We start from the raw sequence: 15,592 nt of genomic DNA, 5'->3' as shown, positions 1-15,592 counted from the left end.
GGGCTCCAAAATCACTGCAGATGGTGACTGCAGCCATGAAATTAAAAGACGCTTACTTCTTGGAAGGAAAGTTATGACCAACCTAGACAGCATATTCAAAAGCAGAGACGTTACTTTGCCAACAAAGGTCCGTCTAGTCAAGGCTATGGTTTTTCCAGTGGTCATGTATGGATGTGAGAGTTGGACTGTAAAGAAAGCTGAGCACTGATGAATTGATACTTTTGAACTGTGGTGTTGGAGAAAACTCTTGAGAGTCCCTTGGACTGCAAGGAGATCCAACCAGTCCATTCTAAAGTAGATCAGTCCTAGGTGTTCATTGGAAGGACTGATGTTGAAGCTGAAACTCCAATACTTTGGCCACCTGATGCGAAGAGCTGACTAATTTGAAAAGACCCTGATGCTGGGAAAGATTGAAGGCAGGAGAAGGGGATGACAGAGGATGAGATGGTTGGATGGCATTACCGACTCAATGGACATGAATTTGGGTAGACTCCGGGAGTTGGTGATGGACAGGTAGGCCTGGTGTGCTGCATGCTGTCCATGGGGTCGCAAAGAGTCGGACACGACTGAGCAACTGAACTGAACTGAACTGAACTGAAAGGAGGAAATAAAAGGAACCCGTGGGGACCTGTTTTTCCCACCACTGGACCTGCTGTCAGGATGGTTCTCCTCCAGCCCCTGCAGGCTTCTGCTCTGGACTCTCTCACTGGGTATCTCTGCATGGCTGACAGCTTCAGAAGATGAGAATACCACTCTCTTGGGGGCAAAGGGCAGATGTGCCTATAGCCCACTAGGAAAGATTCGGGTTCTGCCCATTTGGGGCAACTCAGCTGAGACTCCTGACCTGGCCCGTGGGACAGGGGTTGAGGAGACCCTTTGGCTGTCTGCTGTGCTGCAAGTGACGAGTCCTCCTTGCCTTCTGCAGGCGTCTGTGAAGCTGTGGAGACTTGCTTGTCAGGTGTGGTCAGTAAAGTTCCCAGTCTGGGTGTCCATCGCCTTCCCGCCTCTGGCCTGTCCTATTAAATCCAAGCCCCTCAGCACACCTCGCTTCTCTCCTGAGTTCGTCCTCCTCCCCAGCCACAAGCATCGGTGTATCTCTCCCATCTTCCCCACCTGCATATAGGCAGGCTGCGTCTTCACAGTTTCCTCCAATGTTGCTTTTTAAAAACTATATTTGTTCATTTACTTTTAGCTGAGCTGGGTTTTCATTGCTGCGGGGGCTTTTCTCCAGTTGCAGCGAGTGGGGGCTACTCTTCGCTGTAGCGTGGAGGCGGGGCTCTAGGCTGAGAGGCCTTCAGCAGTTGCGGCACGTGGGCTCAGCAGTCGCAGCTCCTGGCTGCACAGGCTTGATAGTGGTGGCGCACGGGCTTAGTTGCTTTGTGGCATGTGGGATCTTCCCAGATCAGGGATTGAACCCTTGTCTGCTGCATTGGCAGGAGGATTCTTTACCACTGAGCCACCAGGGAAGCCCCAATGTTGCTTTTTAAATGCTGCTTTTCAGAGCAAGACCTCTTCAGTAAGCACTCCACCTGTTCTTCCCCAGCCTGTTCAGCCGGGAAGAGGATGGATGACCATTCCACTACTCCACTAAGACCACCACAGTGACATGGAACACTTTTCTGCCCTGACCTTCCCTGACCTCTCTGCCCAGTTGACCACCCCCTCCCTCTTAAAACTTTTCTTTATAAAAGATATCCAAACTATATCAAGCACATATAATATACATGTATTGTTTAAAGAATTTTTTTAAAATAAAGAACTAAACAAAGACCTGTGTACTCAGCTTGAGAAACAGCATTCCTATCACTTGTGTTTGTCAATGAAGTTTTATTGGTACACAGCCATGCCCATCCCGTACATATTGTCTGCAACTGCTTTTGAGCTGCAGGTGGAGACTGCAAGAGAGATCACTGGGTCACAAAGCCAAAAATATTCACCATTCGGCCCTCCTTCACAAAAAAGTTTCCTGATGTCTACTCTGGAATTTTTTTTTTAGTGAGGGATGTGTGGGCAAAGTTGCTCAGTTTTTACTGCCTGAAAAGTCTTTGTTTTGCCCTCCTTAGTGGGATTCTAGGGTGACAGCTGTCTTCCCTCAGCTCAGACAGATACTGTCTCCCTGTTTCAGGCTCCCCACTGTGGCTGGTGAGAAGTCCAGTATTCCCCAGGCACGTCTCTTTGAGGGTAACTTGTCTACTCCCTCTGCCGGTTTTCAAAACAATCTCATCACCTCTGGTGCTTTGTTAGGACCGATCCAGGTGTGGATTTCCTTTAATTATTTGGATTAGGATTTGATAGACTTCCTAGGGTTGAAATTAGGATCTTGCCATACTGCTTCAGCCCCCTCCCTTCAAATGTGGCCCCTGCCCATCTTCTCTCTCTCGCTAAAGCTCTGACCAACATGGGTCAGACCTTCTTACTCTAGTCTCCAGGCTCCTGATCTGTTTTTCTTTTTTTTCTATTTCTTTCTTTTTTTTTTTAATCTGTGTGTCTCTGGGTAATTTATTCATATATAACATCATTTCATGAATTCTGTAGTATATCAGTTCAGTTCAGTCGCTCAGTCGTGTCCCACTCTTTGTGACCCCATGAATCGCAGCACGCCAGGCCTCCCTGTCCATCACCAACTCCTGGAGTTCACTCAGACTCACGTCCAACGAGTCAGTGATGCCATCTCATCCTCTGTCATCCCCTTCTCCTCCTGCCCCCAATCCCTCCCAGCATCAGAGTCTTTTCCAACGAGTCAACTCTTCGCATGAGGTGGCCAAAGTACTGGAGTTTCAGCTTTAGCATCATTCTTTCCAAAGAACACCCAGGACTGATCTCCTTTAGAATGGACTGGTTGGATCTCCTTACACTCCAAGGGACTCTCAAGAGTCTTCTCCAACACCACAGTTCAGAAGCATCAATTCTTCAGTGTTCAGCTTTCTTCACAGTCCAACTCTCACATCCATACATGACCACTGGAAAAACCATAGCCTTGACTAGACGGACCTTTGTTGGCAAAGTAATGTACCCTGCTGTTAAGCTCATCCACTGAGTTTTTAATTTCAGTAATTACAATTTTTCATTTATTAGACCTCTATTTGGTTCTTTTTTTAAGTCTGCTTGGTCTTTCTTTATATTTCCTTGCTTCTTGAATGTATTTTCTTGCTGGTATCTTACTTCATTATGAAACACAGTTACTTATACCCTGATATCCCAGGTCTGCTTCTGCTGGCCTCATTTCCCGTGCCTTGCACCTTGTGTTTGGGATCTTTTTTTTCACAGGAGTCTGATCTGAGCAAATTTTCTACAGCCTGGGATAAAGGTGATTCCCCCTGAAGTGAGCCGCCACTTGCTGTTGCTAGTTCTTGGGGATGCCACCAGCTCACAATCACTTGAAATGAAGGTTCTAGGCACCCAAGGGTTAAGTGGGACAAAACCATGAGGACTGACTCTTGGTGGCAAATTATTAACATATGTAACAATCTTCCCTTTGTCACTCAGTGCCAGATCACGTCCTCAGTCCTCACGTCCCTGGCCCCTGATGGCGGTGGGGGTCTACCTGTCCACCTGCACACGGAGACTATGGTCCTTGGAGTTTCAGCTTTGGGAGGTGGGGGGGATTGTGCCATCACATTCCTGCCCTGGGTGGGCCTGGCTTTCATCACCATCACCTGTTTTCTGAAGCCAGAGAGGTGACAACACCAGATTTCAAGCCCACCCAGGCTGGCGAAGTCCCTGGTCAAAGGCAGTCTCAGGTTGCTCCTGTTAGCCTTTGCTTGAGGCTTCTTTACCTTCTTGCTATTTACCGATGCCTCATAAGCGTGTCTTTACTTTTTATTCAGCAGTTTTAGCTGCTCTCAGTGACAGTGTTAATCCAGCTACCCAGCCTGCTACATTATGAGAAATGGAAGTCTGGGGTTTTATACTCAACTAAAATATGTAAATATGAGACAAATAAAAATACTCTGTCATACAGAGGCCTCAAAGTTTCCTATATAAAAATTCTCTTTTATAATTACCTTGGAAGAAGAAAATACATCTAAGAGGATACTATGAGAGAGCTGAAAAGCAAATATGGATAAATTATAAAGGACTTAGTCAAATTCACTTTTGTTTAAAAGACAATCACCTCCTGCCCAACAGCTAATGCTTTCATTGATATCAGTAGAAAATTAGAAAAATACAGAGGTTGATAAATTTAAGAAATGGACGGGTAAAATGAAAATAAGTGGAATCTTAGTCACTGAGGAAGAATAAGCATAGAGAATGTAACTTAAAAACAGGCAGAAGGCAATGGAAATGTGATCTCCCTGATGAGACTGGAGGAAATAAAAACTTTTAAAAGCACGCTAAAGACAAAACACAAACTAAGCTGCTGGAGGACAGCGCTGATACAGGAGCATGGTAAGGGAAGGGTAGGAGACACTGAACAGAAACAGGCTTTCAGACCCGGGGAAAGGAATACCAAAAGGGCACCGCGCTTTCTGCAAGCGGGTGCCACTGGCAGAAGCAGGCACGTCAGTTACTGTAGCTAGAGCAAAACTATACTCTCAGAAGAGCTGACACCATGGTGATCTTATTCCCTAACCAAAATGTAAGTATGTTAGGAATCACTAACTAGGACTTCCCTGTTGGTCCAGTGGTTAGAATCTGCCTGCAATGCAGGGGACACTGGTTCAATACCTGGTCTGGGAAGATTTCACATGCCTCAAGGCAACTAAGCCTGTGTGCCGCCGCTACTGAGCCTGTGTGTGACTACTGGAGTCAGCATGTCCAGGGCGGAGGGGAAAGGAGCTGAGCTTCATGAAAATGGGCAAAGATAAGTCAAGGCTAAACTTACTTAAAAACCACCAACAAGAAAACTGCTAGACAGGACAATGTTCCTGGTCTCTTTTCCTGCACACATTTCCTACAAATACTTGGTAGAGGAAAAATTACCTCTTTTAAAGATGAGGGGGAATAAGGTACAAAAGTGCTATGAGAAAAAAGGAGGAAGGAAACCAGCAAAATGGCAATGAACATTTACCAAAAACTTCCAACAGAGTCGATTAAAAGTACAGCAAAAAGTTTCCTGAATTTAAAATGTACTGAATGGCTTCCCTGATAGCTCAGTGGTAAAGAATCTGCCTGCCAATGCAGGAGACACAGGTTCCAACCTTGATCCAGGAAGATCTCACATGCCTTGGAGCAACAAAGCCCATGTGCCACTTCTATCAAGCCTGTGCTCTAGAACCCAGGAGCTCAACTACTGAAGCCTGTGAGCCCTGGAGCCTGTGCTCTGCAATAAGAGTGTGTGTGCAATGAGGAGCAACCCTAAAAAGAAGTCCAGGCTCCTCAACTAGAGAACAGTCCTGGCTTGCTGCAACTAAGAGAAAAGCCCATGCAGCAACGAAGACCCAGCATGGCCAAAATAAATAAATAAAAAAAATTATATATATATATATATAATATATACATACACATGTATATATATATTTATATATATTATTTATATATATAATATAGATACATACATATGTATATATTATATATAGACATACATATATGTATGTGTATATATAATATATACATACATACATATATATATATATATGTATGTATGTATAAAAGACAGTATGGCTTTAAAAATATATATACTGAAGCAGCAGCTTCTCAGATACACGAGCTTGGGCAGAAGATGTGAGGAGAACAGACCAGTCTGCATCAGAGAAGACTACTTGAAGGCATCACAGGGGTGACTGCTGCCCCAGGGAGCAGAACTCAGACTAATAGGAGGACTTGGCTTCTTCCGGACGCAGGACCCAAGGTTAACAAATCCTGAGAAGAATCACAACAGAGTTTTGGGGCTGGGACTAAGGTCTGTACAGGAAAAGTAAAAAATAAATAAGTGAGAATTACCAGGAAAACTCTAAGAAGCATAATTGGAGAGTCAAAGTCAGCAGACATTATGAGGGACCAGGAAGTGGTAACAATTCAAACAGCACTGCATGTGCATGGACTGAGACCAATGAACCACAGGACAGAACAAGAGCCCAGTGACTCAAGTACACACAAAACATTTAATATTATAGTGAAAGTAGGATTTCCAACAAGTGGGGAAATGTGAGTTACTCAGTAACTGGTGGGGGTGGGAGGATATCTGAATTGCCACCTGGGGTTAAAAAATAAAGTTTGGTTCCTATTTCATAACCTACAAGTGTGATAAAACTCCAAATGGATCATGGATTTAGATATGAAAAAAGGAAACCATAACTGTGTTAGAAGAAATCATGGCAGAATAATCTTTCATCTTGGAGTGGAAAAGACCTAGGTATAGCAAAAATCCGAGAAAGGATTAAAAACAAGAACATAAGTTAGACTACATTTTTAAAAATGTGCATGACAAAAAGCCACCATAGGCAAAATAAAAGAACAAATGAAAAACTGTAGGAAAATATTTGCAATTTATGTCTCAGAAAAGGTCTAACTTCCATTATATATAATGAGCTCATACAAATCAATAAGAAAAAGATTATAAACCCAATAGACCAATGAGCAGAGAGCTGAAGAAAAGGAAAAGACATAATTCAAACATGTGAAAAGATGCACAACCTCCTAACAGGTAAAATGCGAAATAAAACGACACCTATCAGACTGGCGAAGACGACAGCTCGACGGCACTGCTGGACAGGAGTCTCAGCCTCTGCTGGGTGGCTGGGAGCTGCTGCTGTCTGATGGAGCCCAACTAACGATATCTTCCCGAACTAGACAGGCACATGTGGTGGTGGTGGTTTAGTTGCTAAGTTGTGTCTGACTCTTGTGACCCCATGGGCTGCAGCCTGCCAGGCTCCTCTGTCCATGGGATTTCCCAGGCAAGAATATTGGAGCGGGTAGTCATTCCCTTCTCCAGGGGATCTTCCCAACCCAGGGATCGAACCTGTGTCTCCCGCATTGGCAGGCGGATTCTTTACTGCTGAGCCACCAGGGAAGCCAGAAATGCACATACCTTTGGACAGAACAATCCCCTCTCTGCTGCTGCTAAGTCACTTCAGTCGTGTCCGACTCTGTGTGACCCCATAGACGGCAGCTAACCCTAACCCTAACCCTCTCTGGGAATTTACATTTATACTTTAATTCACGCACTATAGCATGTACAAGCTAATTCACTGTAACATTATTTGTAGTGGCAAAAGATCGGGAATAACCTTAAATTGCCCATTGGCACACTGGGCACAGTGGGAGGCAGTCAGGCATTAAGGCTGAGAATGAGGATGCTAGCTGCATACTGATCTGCAAGGGGCTCCAAGCTCACTCCCCCCACCCTGGTCTTCACACAGCCTCCCTTTCACCCACCATGCTTGCTACACCTCGGTCTCATGCAGTTCCCCCAAAGGTTGTGGCCCCTCAAATGAATTTTCCTGATTACCTCACAGTGACATTATCGGGAGCAAGTTTTCCAGGGGGCTGAAGACACACTCTTCATGGGCTGTCCTGGCCTCCTGTGGCTGAGCAGAACACAGAATGCTTGCCACCCCTAGAGTTACAGACTGACCACGCTGCATTCACCCCTTGTGGGCTGAGGGTCCTTGTGACCTGTGGTCTCCACTCTCAGTAAATGTGGTAATGTGGTCAGCTGGACGTGGGCCTGGGAGACACACTCCTTCCCTGGGGGACGCTCAGGCACCAGGTAAAAGAGGACAGGACTGCTGTTCTCATGGCCAGTATCCTGACTGACAGAGTAGCGGCCTACCTGGAGGTGAGTCATCCTGGGAAGTGAGGCCAGAAGGGCTGGATCCCAGGTCCAACAACTTCCACGTGTCCTGGAGGGAACTGCTGGCAAGTGACGAGGACCTTCGGGTGTGGTGGCCAGTTTCCTCCTGGAATTCTTGAGCCAGGCGTGGCTTTGGGGACCGATTTTCTTTCTGAGGAGCTGATCTGCAAGTCACTGTGGAGCTCCTGTGCTGTCTCTGTGAAAGAGAGTAAAGAGAATTATCCTTGAAAGCCACCCTCTCTCCCTGCCCTCCCGGGGTGATAAGACAGTCAACCTGGCCTGAGGAGCTCTGGACATTCAAACATGGAACATGGGGAATTCCCTAGTGGTCCAGTGGTTAGGATTCCTTACGTTCACTGCCAAGAGCCTGGGTTCAATCTCTGGTCAGGGAACTAAGACCCCACGAGCCATGTAGTGCGGCCAACCTCCCCGCCAAAGAAACAGGATTGTGAGGGAGGTGAGCCTGGAAATCAGGGCCAAGGCCCTGAGGGGAAGACACTCAGGCAGTGGTCACTCTCCACGACACTAAGTGCTCCAGTACTGGGTGCTTCCCAAGCGAGGATGTGGGCCGCATGAAGAGCTGGCCCTGGTGGGTCCTGTGTACCAGTCCTGGTCCCGCTGTGCAGCCTGGCCGAGCATCCTTTCTGCAGACTGTCTGTGCCAGGCGGGCTTGGCTCTTTCCTGAGCATTCGGAGAAACATTCTTTCTTGGCTTTCCTAGGGTCCTGTTGTGGAGATTTTAGTACAAGAAACTCAGTGTTTGTGGGTCTTTGATGGGCTGTGTTACTGAGTTTTCAGTGTTTGTGTGGCTTTGATGGGGCATGTTCTCAGTGTTTGTAGGGCTTTGACAGGGTGTGTTACTGGGTTCTCAGTGTTTGTGGGGCTTTGATGGGGTGTGTTACTGGGTTTTCCCTCAGGATTAGGAAGAAACACCTTCCCCACATTTCTGATATTAGGGAGTCAGCTCTGTGATGAGCCAAAAGTGGAGAACGTGTTTGTGCTTCCACCAGCCAGTACAAATTTAACAGGCCTCGAGACAGTGATCCAAGTACCTTTCCAAGTACCTGACAGTCACATAACCTTCCTGCGGTGCCCAACAAGGGCACCCTGCACCTCGCCAGGCACAGGGTGAGGGGCCTGCAGCTCTCCTTTGTGGCACATCTTCAATGCACAGCTGAGGCCACTCTGGCCCCCTGCGGCCTGAACACTCACATCTGCCCTCTGAGGGGAGGCCTGTGGAAAAGCACTTGGGAGGGGGAGCCGAGGAGAACCGAAGCCCCGGACTATGCAGAGGGCCCGGTGCAGAGGGCCACCTACGGCTGCTGCTTCTCCTGCTCAAGCTTACGTTTGGATTGTGAGCAGAGTAATGCACGCGTATCTTTCGATTTTAACTTTCAGTGTCCAGGTGGCAGTGATAATGAGCAACTTCTCATGTTTGTTGACTGACGCAATGAGTTTCTTCTCCAATGGCTTCTGAATGTTGCATGTGTGCATGCTCAGTTGCTTAGTCATGTCCGACTCTTTGTGACCTGACCCTATGGACTGCAGCCCGCCAGGCTCCTCTGTCCATGGGATTCTCCAGGCAAGAATACTGGAGTGGGTTGCCATTTCCTCCTTCAGGGGATCTTCCCGACCCAGGGATCGAACCAGCGTCTCCTGTGTCTCCTGCATTTGCAGGTGGATTCTTTACCACTGAGCTGCCTGGGAAGCCCCTTCTGATTGTTATCCTTTGCTTATTTTTCTACTGGTTATCTGTCTTTTTCTTCTTGAACTATAGGCATTCTTTTCTGTATGTTCTTCTTGTTTCTTCCTCCACAGCACCATTTACTAGTGGAAGTAAAGAGGAACCAAAAAAAGAGGACCTCAAAGAGTCTTCCTTTCTCGAATTTTAAGATGAGTTATTTCATTGGATGTAATGGATAGCTTTGTAGTTTGAGAGAGATTGATAAAGTTTAATAAACTACTTAATTTACTAGAAAGAAATGGAGGTCTAGATAAGAGTATATGTGTTTCACCACAGAAGTTAGCAGGCACATTTATTTGATGATCTGGGAGAGATTTTTTCTAATAACACACATTTAGAGACTTAAATGATTAATGCAGATGACTTGAAAGGTACAAGCAGCTCAGACAGGCAGCCACTTCGATGCTTTAATACCACTTTCCACGAATGGCGAAGAGGGAAGGACTCTGAGTGTCTGTGTGCACACGCACACACATGAGAGGAGTCTGGAACAAAGCCTATCGGGTTCCAGCAGACCCGCCCAGGTGAGGCCCAGCCCAGGGTGCCTAGGCCTCAGTGATCCTGCATTTCTTCTTTCTATGCTCTTTCCTTCTTCCCAAATACATCCTCCACAGGCTTTTTGTCAGTGGAAGAGTCTGTTGTGGAAAACACTGTGCCTCCTGGGCCCCTCTCAGAGCCAGCCTTTCTGTTTCTCAGGCCAGTGTCTCCTGGTCTGGCACACTGCCTCCCTAGGCTTCTCTGTCCCCCTGACCCATTCCTGGCTGACCTTGTGCTGGTGACTCAGAACCCCTGCACTTTGCTGAAGACTTCCCTTTGCTGAAGACTTCTTCCTCAAACTCCACATCTAGATGTGCAAGCTCAGACTGAATGTAGGTGTGGCAATGGTAAAGGATCATCTCGGATCTAAGCCCATCCATCAAATCTCCACCCCCAGCTGCTCCCCAGGCCTCAAACTCTTTAGAGAATCCTGACTCACACTGCGCCCTCCCAACTCCCACCCATTATGATCCAGCCACCATCCCAGCCCTACTCCTCCTTACCAGCCCCTCCTCCCACCCTCATCCACCTGCGCCTCTTACCCAGGATGGAGCTTGTCACTAAGAGCCACATGTCATCTCATGGTGTAACAGGCCAGCTATCTGTTACTTGACTTGCTATTTATTTTAAATAAACTGAAAAGACAAACTACACAGTGTACAAGTCATCCAACAGATAAGGATTAGTATATATAAAGAAAAGTACAAACACTCAAGTAGAAAATCAGCATAAAACATGCATAAATAACCCACAAAAGAAGAAATACATATGGCTGATGAACAGATTTAAAATTTGAACACTCTCAGGATATAAGAAATGTTTGGAAGATGCATTTTAAACCTGTTATATTGGTAAAGATTTAGAAAACAATACCTAGGTAGGTAAAGCTATATAATAAAATACATATACGATATAGTTTATAACTTTGAAAAACTAAGATCATGGCATCTGGTCCCATCACTTCATGGCAAATAGATGGGGAAACAGTGGAAACAGTGACAGACTTCATTTTGGGGGGCTCCAAATCACTGCAGATGGTGACTGCAGCCATGAAATTAAAAGATGTTTGCTCCTTGGAAGAAAAGTTATGAACAACCTAGACAGCATATTAAAAAGCAGAGACATTACTTTGCCAACAAAGGTCTAGTCAAAGCTAGGGCTTTTCCTAGGTCATGTATGGATGTGAGAACTGGACTATAAAGAAAGCTGAGAGCCAAAGAATGGATGCTTTTGAACTGTGGTGTTGGAGAAGACTCTTGAGAGTCCCTTGGACTGCAAGGAGATCCAATCAGTCCATCCTAAAGGAAATCAGCCCTGAATATTCATTGGAAGGACTGATGCTGAAGCTGAAACTCCAATACTCTGGCCACCTGATGCGAAGAACTGACTCATTTGATAAGACCCTGATGCTGGGAAAGACTGAAGGCGGGAGGAGAAGGGGACAGAGGATAAGATGGTTGGATGGCACCACCAACTTGATGGACATGAGTTTGAGTAAACTCTGGGAGTTGGTGATGGACAGGGAGGCCTGGCATGTTACAGTCCATGGGGTCGCAAAGAGTTGGACACGACTGAGTGACTGAACTGAACTGAACTGAATACACTGATAAGTTACTGCTAACTATGCTGAAGTGCTGAAAACTGGAAGCTTTTAAAATTGTGTTCACCGTATTCTAAAGTTTCTGTTATGAAAATGCAGTATTTGAGCAATCAGTAAAAAGTTTATTAAAAAAAAGTTTCTTAGATAAAGGACTGTTACCTGAGTTGTGAGGCAGGGTTGCCACTGTCCCAAGCATACGTTAGGAGCCTCACCTGAGCCCTGCGCCTCAGGGGTGTGGAAGGGGTGATGAGGCGGCTTCCCTGTAAACGAAATGAGGGAAAGGGAGTTTATTCCTTGTGTGCATATCACTTGGGTTCCTCCCATGCTGAAAACAAATACTCAAGAAGAACCGCATGTGCATCTTTAAAACCAAAGTCACTTCTCTTTTAAGAGAATTTGGGTGGGGGTGGTGCATGGACACGTGTGAACTGTGCAACACACGCCAGCATTTCAGCAGACTTCAGAACACACAGAAACATTCCACAAAGTCACATACCCTTGACACAGCTTCTCAGAGTGGCAGACATGAGCACATCCATTAACAGACCCAAAGACATACCCTCTCTGCAGCATAGAAAAATAAGAAGCAAAAGTTTACGTATGTATGCTTGAGGATTATTCTTGTAATCAATGCTTCAGCAGTCTGCCTTAATCAGGTATGATCTAGGCATCAAATGAACATTCATTTGTTAACTCAGTTTGGGTTATGTTACCTGAAAACCTTAGAAATTTACCTTTAAGCTGACATACTACAAGAGAGAAATTACCATTGAGGTAAGTTTTTCAGAATAACAAATTAATTTGGTTAAATACAAGGTTATTGAGGACCCCGAGTTGTTGTTGTTGTTTTTTTTTTTCGGTGTGTGTGTGTGTGTGATTTATGTGAAAATTAATCATGGGATCCTCACTAAAATGGAGTTGGGAGGCCAGAAGGGGAGCTCTCACAGAAGAGACCACCTTGCATCTCTGGAAGGAAGTAACACTATTGGCAGCTGGAGAAGGATTTTATCTCTGCCTGGCAATGGCCCAGCCAATAAAAGCCACTGTGCTTTGAAGTTCCAATTTGTTCCAATGGACTCTGTTTTTAACAGCTCCTCCCAACTTCCCCTTCTCTATAAAAGAGGTTCCCCTCCTTTGCCTCAACATACTTGCATGTGGTTCATTGTAGTCGCAGGTCCCAAACTGCAATTCTTTGCTGCTCCTGAATAAATTCATTTGGCGGGTAAAATTACTGGTTGTTTTACTGTTTTTGGTTAATAACTATTGCTATTTACAATGTTGGAAACTGAAGCAGATAAATTTTTCAAAAGCTTATTTCTCCATTCATTTAAAAATAATGATGATGGACATGTTGCGTGTTATTAACATCTGAGTAGTTATGACAGTAGTTTTGCCACCATGGTCCTTCTGAGATGAGGCCTAAAGTAATGTATGTTTTTTCCAGGTGATAAAAAGACGTATGAAGAACAATATTTGGAAATGAATATACTTTCCTTAGTTTATAATACCTTAAAGTTTAAAGGCTATCAATTCTGAAGTTACAGAAATGGGTAACAAGCCAATGAAAAGATGCTCAACATCATTAGTCATTAGGACATGCAAAATCAAAATGACAATGAGATACTACTTTGCACTTACTAGGATGGCTAAAATAAAAAAGACAGAGGACCTTCTCTGGTGGTCCAGTGGTTAAGAATCTGGGCTTCCACTGTAGAGGGCATGGGATCAATCCCTGGTCAGGGAAGTTCCATATGCTACAGGTACAGCCAAAAAACCCACAAAAACAAAAAGATAGGAAGTAAGTGTTGTTGAGGATGTGGAAAATCAGAACCTCAGAGATTACTGGTGGGAAAGCAAAATGCAGCTATAGTCAAAAACAGTTTGGTGGCTTCTCAATGAGTTAAACATTGAATTACCATGTCACTGCAGCAATTCCATTTCTGGGTATATATCTAAAGAACTGAGAACAAGTTTAAACAAAAACTTGTACAAGAATTTTCATAGCAGTATTATTCACAATAACCAAAAGACAGAAAAAAAAAAAACACCCCAAATGTCTATTACTAATGAGTGGATAAACAGTGTAGCCTGTCTACACAAGGGAATATTATTCAGCCATAAAAAGGAATGAAGCACCAACACACACTACAATGTAATCAAACCTCAAAAACATGTTTGGTGAAAAAAGCCAGACACAAAAGGCCACAGGATGCATGCTTCCATTTACATAAAATGTCCAGACGACCAGAACAGTTTTCTTTGCTTTATGTTGACTTTATTACGCTTCATGATTAAAAACAAATAAACAAAGCTACTTCCCTATGGGAGAGCTAACGTTCTTTACAATGACGTTGACTTCTGTGTTTATTTTTAAATGTTTATTGTCACTTTCACCTGAGGAGACAAATACTGTTGTTTCCTGGGCGTCCATGATCCTATTTTAGTGTTCAAATCTCCTGACAGCCTTTGGTAATTTTCCTTTTCAAACTGAATCCTAGGGGTAAAAAGGAGATAAAACTTCCAGGGTACTCTTTTCACCTAAAATTATCTTTGTGCCTTGGGAAAATCACAGATTTGTTCTTATAATAGAAGTGTTAGAAATAATTAGGTTTATTTGAGGTATTATTATCCATGAGTTTCATGAGAAGAGTTGCTGAGTCCGAAGAAATGTTCAGCCAATCCCATTTTATATATTTGTTGGTAAAATATTGTTCATATCATGTGTTTGAGGAACTTTCTAGAGATCTGTTAGGGTCCTGGGTGCCTGTCAGGTTCTTCTTCATCAGAGTCCTAAAGTGTCTGCCCAGTGCCATGAGGGAACAGGGGTATAGAGCTTAAAAGTTGGTGGACTCAGTCACTGTTTTAAATATTTACTTGGTCACAACCTTACTTCTTTAACTTGAATCCAGCGTTTGGGAGGCCAGGAGTTTGCAGCTGTGCCTTCACATCTCATAGTTAACATGCAGATGGTCAGGACCTGCCCCACAACTCCTGACCCTCTGCTTGATATTCTTGGTATATTCATGGTACATTATGTTTCAGGATTATTTTGTGTTATATCGCAGGAATTTTCCCTCTATAAAAATTATGTTCATTGATTTTTAGAAATCAGATACAGTGTTCACAGTCTTCTTTAAAAACAGGCATAACTTCTTAGACTAACTTTATCTAAAACTTTTCCAGGGAGCAGCTTTTTTGCTCTGCACGGCACAGAAACAACCAAATATAACTTCTCAGCGGCACTTTTATTGTTATGCATTCCCTTCAGATCTTTCACTTTTGAAAATTATTCGTATAAGTTAACCATGGCCATATTACATCTTCATCATCCATGTGGACAAAAAAAAATGTGGTCTACCATTTCAATAAACAGATAATATTGCCTGCCACCAAGCAATCAGCCGCTGCAGCTGTCCCAACTGTGCACCCTAATGGGATTCAGAATGGACAAAAACAGGATATTGGCCCTAGATAGTTCAGATGCATATCAGAAGAACGGTTTCAACAGGCCCAGACTCTTGCATCTTCCCATATATAAAAAGGCACTAAAATCCTAGAGATGTCTGTTTTTTTGGTGATTAATAGTAATCTTTTGATGTTTGGCTACATATATATTGTTTTAACAAAAACTCCTTCATATCCTGTTCTCTTTGACCTCTCTGGAACAGTCTCTCAGAGCCGTCAGATAGGCTGCCTTCCGGGACTGTTGTTGTGGTTCAGCTGCCAAGTCGTGTCTGACTCTTTGCAATCCAATGGACTGTAGCACATCAGGCTTCCCTATCCCTCACCATCTCCTGGAGTTTGCTCAAGTTCATGTCCATTGCATCAGTGATGCTGTTCAACCATCTTATCCTCTGTCATCCTTCTCTCTTCCTGCTTTCAATCTTTCCCAGCATCAGGGTCTTTTCCAATGAGCTGGCTGTTTGCATCAGGTGCCCAAAGTACTGAAGCTTCAGCTTCAGCAACAGTGGACTGTA

At 44.4% G+C, this 15,592-nt stretch overlaps 1 protein-coding gene across 7 annotated transcripts in view; it reads right to left on the bottom strand.

Annotated features, from left to right (window-relative positions):
• Window positions 1-15,592, bottom strand: part of CCDC57 (coiled-coil domain containing 57) — a 110,583-nt gene that overhangs the window by 22,040 nt on the left and 72,951 nt on the right. For 2 of the 7 annotated variants that reach the window (XM_019981126.2, XM_019981131.2), the window contains 3 exons: window positions 11,775-11,875; window positions 8,277-8,459; window positions 7,715-7,931 (listed from right to left, as the gene is read on the bottom strand). In XM_019981126.2, coding sequence (XP_019836685.2) covers window positions 7,715-7,931; window positions 8,277-8,459; window positions 11,775-11,875 — 501 coding nt within the window. Of the gene's footprint in view, window positions 1-7,714; window positions 7,932-8,276; window positions 8,460-11,774; window positions 11,876-15,592 lie in introns of those variants that run through there. The other 5 variants (XM_019981128.2, XM_019981129.2, XM_019981132.2 and 2 more) reach the window with 5 other exon arrangements.

Source organism: Bos indicus, chromosome 19 (assembly GCF_029378745.1).
Source record: "Bos indicus isolate NIAB-ARS_2022 breed Sahiwal x Tharparkar chromosome 19, NIAB-ARS_B.indTharparkar_mat_pri_1.0, whole genome shotgun sequence".
In the NCBI taxonomy this organism is placed as follows: Eukaryota; Metazoa; Chordata; class Mammalia; order Artiodactyla; family Bovidae; genus Bos; species Bos indicus.
This window is presented reverse-complemented; position numbering and strand designations above follow the sequence as displayed.